This window comes from Carex rostrata, chromosome 34 (assembly GCF_964058835.1).
Source record: "Carex rostrata chromosome 34, lpCarRost1.2, whole genome shotgun sequence".
NCBI classification, from domain to species: domain Eukaryota; kingdom Viridiplantae; phylum Streptophyta; class Magnoliopsida; order Poales; family Cyperaceae; genus Carex; species Carex rostrata.
In genome coordinates this window covers 2,554,070-2,559,541 of record NC_135951.1, presented here as the reverse complement: position 1 = coordinate 2,559,541, position 5,472 = coordinate 2,554,070, and the positions used below count along the sequence as shown (strand labels likewise).

The following is a 5,472-nucleotide window of genomic DNA, read 5'->3' as shown; positions in this document are numbered from 1 at the left end:
TAAAATTTACAATTACAAATGAAGGTCAATTTTATAGTACCCATAACATTTTACACTAAAATATATATAGAAAATCGTGTGTATTTACACGAAAATTGTAAAAAAAAAAATGAAATTAATTGACCCCATTACCTCTTAACTTTACGAGTACAAGCGTGAAAATGTTACTACCCAACCCATATTGTACCCCTTGGCACCCTAGCTCTAAGCTTCTATATATATTGATCATTTTTTCCCTTGCGAAGCCACACTCAAATTCCAAGTCAAAGAGTCTATTGGCATTGTACAGACATTGAGACCTGCTCAAAAATGGATTTTAAGCTATTAAAAACACTAATACAAGCCAAAAGGAACTACAAGAAACTCCTCTACCACCATTTTGTTTCGCATATCCCGCACCTCCTCCTCATAACACTTGTACTCCTTTACTCGCCGAAAATACTGTCTTTAACCTTCTCTGACATACACAATCTCTTTCATGACCATCAATCCATTGTCATTGTTTCATCTGCTCTTCTCACCCTTTTGGCCACTCTCTATATCATGTGTCAACCACGCAAGATCTACCTGGTTGACATAGCGGCTTTCAAGCCCGGTAACCAGCACATGGTTACACGAGCCACCGCCATCAAACAGTTTACCGACTGTTGCAATTTCTGTGAAGAAAGCCTAACATTCCAACGAAAAATTCTAGAACGGGCAGGATTGGGGGAGGAAACTTACTTTCCCATGTCAATAACCACAAATCCAATCAATATCTGCCTAGCAACGGCCCGGGATGAGGCTGAGGCTGTAATATTCGGTGTGGTCAATGAAATATTTCAAAAGACCGGTGTAAAAGCTGAAGACATAGGAATTCTTGTGGTGAACTCGAGCCTGTACAGCCCAATACCATCTTTTACGTCAATGATCGTGAACCGGTACAAGCTCCGTACGAATATCATCACTTACAATATCGGTGGTATGGGTTGCAGTGCCGGGCTTATTGCAGTTGATCTAGCCAAGAGCTTGCTTAAGGTATGGATTATATATCCTTGTTATCTTGCATTAAAGATACTTGATTAATTAATGTACACTAAACAGTATTATATAGTACTAATACGTTCTTTTGGCAAATGAATTAATGGAAGTATATCAGCTACAAGACAGATTAATAAAATAGTACTATTTTTGAAGTAATCAATGCTGATCTTAATAAGGTGCTCTTAGAAAATAACTTCGCTGCAGCCCTACCTCTATACACTCCTATTAGATCTAAAAGTTTATAGAGGTAGGGGTGCAGAGAAGTTATTTTCTCATTAAATTGAAGTATGGCACTAGACGCTTGGGTTGTGAAAAATTGTTGGCTTTATTCTTGACAATGGAACCCCACGATAATAAGTATTTCTAAATTGGAATACGTGGAATTACTTGATCAAAAGAATATTGATTAATTAAAAAGAATGCTATATAAATTTAGCCAATGAAATAGAGTATGTCCATAATGCAAAAATTGCCAGCTGGATCCTTCAAAATTTATTTTCCGAAATTTATACATTTGCCAACAAAACAATATACAACTCAAAAGATGAACAAAATTTAATAATTAAATGGCAATTCTTAGGATCAGATTTCTAAATTACATTGAAAAATGGGAAGTCATGGCAACAGTAAAGACTAATAGATATGGAATTAAATTGAAGTCTTGTGATCAATGCATATATGTACTAATTAATGTACACACTCAGACATAAAAAAGTTAATAATAATAAAAAAGGATAAGAGTAATTGGAGGTTGGTGGAGGGAAGTAAATATGAACAGGGATTCATAAAAAAGCTACATGTTACTTGCTTTAAGAAATTTCTGCTGAACCCATCAGAGATTTCAGAGTGCATTGTGTATAAAGTTTGGATATATTGAAAGTTGACGTGTAATATATAGTCTGCCAAACCTTTTGATTGTAACCACTGTGTAGGGACAATAAAGGCATTAAGTTAATAGTACTAAAACTTACGATGTATTTTTTGCAACACTCCTTCAACAAATAAATGAATGAAAGATATATATATATATATATATATATATATATATATATATATAATGAGAAAGGGGGAGTTGGGCTACGGTACTTCGCAAAGTAAACCGAGTGTTTTACTTAACGTCTAAATCTTTAATTTCAAAGTTCAAAACATCGATCCGAATAGTTCAAGTTGATTTCCATATTAAATTGTGCTTTTTGACCAAATTTCACATTTTTTTTAATTTTTTTTACTATTTCTTTAGATTTTTTTAAAATCGCTGTTTTTCATAAAATCATGGAACATAAAAAACAGCAATTTTCAAAAATTCTAAAGAAATAGTAAACAATTTTCAAAAAATGTAAAAATTGGCCTCCAAGCACAATTTAATATGGAGAACAACTTGAACAGTTCAGATCAATGTTTTGAACTTTAAAATCGTAAAATATGAGTGTGAAGTAAAACACTCATTTTAATTCGCGAAGTACCATAGCCCAACTCTCTCTCTCTATATATATATATATATAAATATTACAGAATGGTACGAATCATTAGCAAAAAAAAATATATTTAATAATCTATATGCATAATAAAATTATTTTGAATTATATACATAGTTACATGCATACATATGATACTTGCATCATCAATTTTGACACATCATCAAATTAATTTTAAAATTTGAATTTATCGGTGTATCTTTCAATGGTAGCATGATGTTGTCAAAAAATTGAAAAAAAATCAAAAAAAAAAAATCAAAAGATGAAACATTTGTTAAAAAAGTTGACTTTGCTTTGGTAAAATCCTACATTAAATTTCCGACACAAAATGGATCAATTCCGCACAGCTGCTACTAAAATAGGGTTTCAAGGATTGACCATCAATCAAACCGTAGCACTTATTGAACAAGCCCTTAATGAACTACTGAATGTAGCAATGAAAAAAGAACCACACGTAATAAATGGGAAAGAAAATCTGCTTCGCAAATGCGAGATCAGTTCGAGTTACTGTTTTTAGCATGCAATATCACATGGAATAGTTTTTGTCATTTCTCGTAAATGATTAATTGGCCTCAAATTTAAACTGCTAATCTTAAATTACATAGTTAAAAATAAACCTGAATCTTTACGAAAAAACATTAAGATTATTTAAAATAAAAAAAATAAAATTAGACATTTCATGTAGGTATAGATCAAACAACTAATTCAGTAGTTAAATATGAACTGTTTGATTTAAAATGAACGGTCTGGATCCATGATTTCTAAACAAGAGGAGCTGAATATCCAGTTTGATGAGTGTATTTCAGTAATGTTCTCCATTAAATCCCAAATTTTGTGAAATTTTTATAATTTTATTTTTTCCTCTTTTTTCTTTTGGGTTTAATTAAGGTGGAGTTCCTTTTGCAAAGTGCACCATCAGGCGTCAGTCGATTTTACTTCTTTAATCTTTTTAATGTTTACGAAATAGAACTATATATGATTTAAAGAAAACAATATACCAACGAAATACAAAATTATGATAGCAAAATAATTATCAAGATCTACATTTAATCAATTTTGTCAAGTTATGCGCTAATTAAGATCTGCTTGAACCATGTTGGAAATTTTGGAACGACGCAACTACAGACAGAAAAAATTTGCTGCTGAAATTAACTTCTATTACTTCCTTAATTCGGATACAAAGTACATCTGAATTTATAACACAACAAAAAGACTAAATCTGAAACATCTAAATTTAGTACCCACTATCTATCCTCCTATTACAAACAGTCCCAAAATAAAATTATTCCCCATGTATCCTGCTATTACAAACTTGACCTACATGACTAATTATAGAACCCACTACTGCTATATTTAGAAATCCACTAATCCCACTATACACGTTCATGCTTCTAAAAACAACTACAACATAATTCTAAATAGAGAAAGCTAATTTTGGATCAACTTTCAACAGAACTGGAGTATAGTACTCATATACTATTGCTTGATTTATTGATCATATAAACCACAAAATATATTTCCGGAAAAGATTGCATCTCCTTTTTATTACCCTGCTCTTTTAGTGGTCCAAATCTAATCTAATAAAATCTCATCAGGTGCACCCGAACACCTATGCATTGGTGGCCAGCACTGAGAACATAACGCTAAATGGGTACATGGGCAACAACCGATCGATGCTCATATCCAACACACTTTTTCGCATGGGTGGGGCTGCCATTCTGTTATCGAACCGTCAGTCAGATCGTCGGCGTGCAAAGTACCAGTTGATCCACACGGTGCGCATCCACAAAGGAGCCGATGATCAGAGCTACTCATGTGTGACCCAGGAGGAAGATGACGAGGGCAAAGTCGGTGTGTCCCTATCGAAAGACCTAACGACAGTTGCCGGTGAAGCACTGAAAACCAACATCAGTACCTTAGGTCTCTTGGTTCTCCCCATGTCAGAACAAATATTGTTTTTGGCCACGATCATTATGCGAAAAATATTTAAAATGAATGTGAAGGCATATATCCCTGATTTCAAATTGGCATTTGAGCACTTTTGCATTCATGCTGGCGGTCGAGCTGTGTTAGATGAGTTGGAGAAGAGCCTGAAACTGACTCCATGGCACATGGAGCCATCAAGGATGACTCTGTACCGGTGGGGCAACACGTCTAGCAGCTCGCTGTGGTATGAGTTGACATATTGTGAGGCTAAAGGGAGGATCAAGAAAGGCGACCGGGTTTGGATGATTGGTTTCGGGTCAGGGTTCAAGTGCAACAGCGCAGTCTGGCGTGCACTTAGGTCTGTTGATAGTGCCCAGGAAAATAATGCATGGAGTGATGATATAGAGAAGTTTCCTGTGCATGTGCCTAAGTTTGTGCCTATTGATTTCTGAGTTATTTGAGGGGTTTGAGTTAGCGTGCTGTTAATTGAACTATATAACTCGTGCTTGTAGCCATAAAAGGACAGTCTGTGGTCTGTAAGGCTTTTGTTTTGTTTTAACATTTTATGGCTTGCATGTAAAGTTTTCAGTTTAATAAAACCAATTCTATAAGGTTAATATATATATATATTTTTTTTTTGCGCCTTTTTTTTTTTGGGTGGATGCCTGGCAAAATGCACAGAGAACAAAAGGTAATCTTTTAATATGGCTTCATAATTCCAAGCGCAGTTGTAATTTAATCATCAAATCAGAAAGTCTCATTCCAGCTATTGAAAAATATGTTGTTGATTTGCTACTTGAGGACAAGAACTATATGTTATATATCCTGATCCAGTGCATTATTGTACGAGACTACCGAGTCACACATCAAATTTAACGACCCATATAAACTATGAAGTTCATTAATTGGTAGGCCAGGGGTGGAGTTTTCATGGGCTGTAATGGGCTATAGCCCATATCAATTCAAAAACTGGGAAGATTATTTATGTTTTCTGGGCAATGTACTGTTTGGATATTAAATGGGCCATTTCTCTGTGATGGAAATAAAT

General features: G+C 34.2%; 1 protein-coding gene across 1 annotated transcript; it reads left to right on the top strand.

Annotated features, from left to right (window-relative positions):
• Positions 1-262: 262 nt before the first annotated feature.
• LOC144549036 (putative 3-ketoacyl-CoA synthase 20) lies at positions 263-4,944 on the top strand. Its single transcript, XM_078297796.1, has 2 exons — positions 263-1,017; positions 4,094-4,944. Exons 1-2 carry the CDS (start codon positions 310-312, stop codon positions 4,874-4,876), a joined length of 1,491 nt encoding a protein of 496 aa, XP_078153922.1. The 5' UTR covers positions 263-309; the 3' UTR covers positions 4,877-4,944.
• Positions 4,945-5,472: the final 528 nt, after the last annotated feature.

What these genes read in the sequence shown, in the direction of transcription:
- LOC144549036 (XM_078297796.1), top strand. Translation starts at nt 310, where the DNA reads ATGGATTTTAAGCTATTAAAAACACTAATACAAGCCAAAAGGAACTAC. An exon ending in TAGCCAAGAGCTTGCTTAAG is followed by an intron (nt 1,018 to 4,093) that starts GTATGGATTATA and finishes AAATCTCATCAG; the next exon opens with GTGCACCCGAACACCTATGC.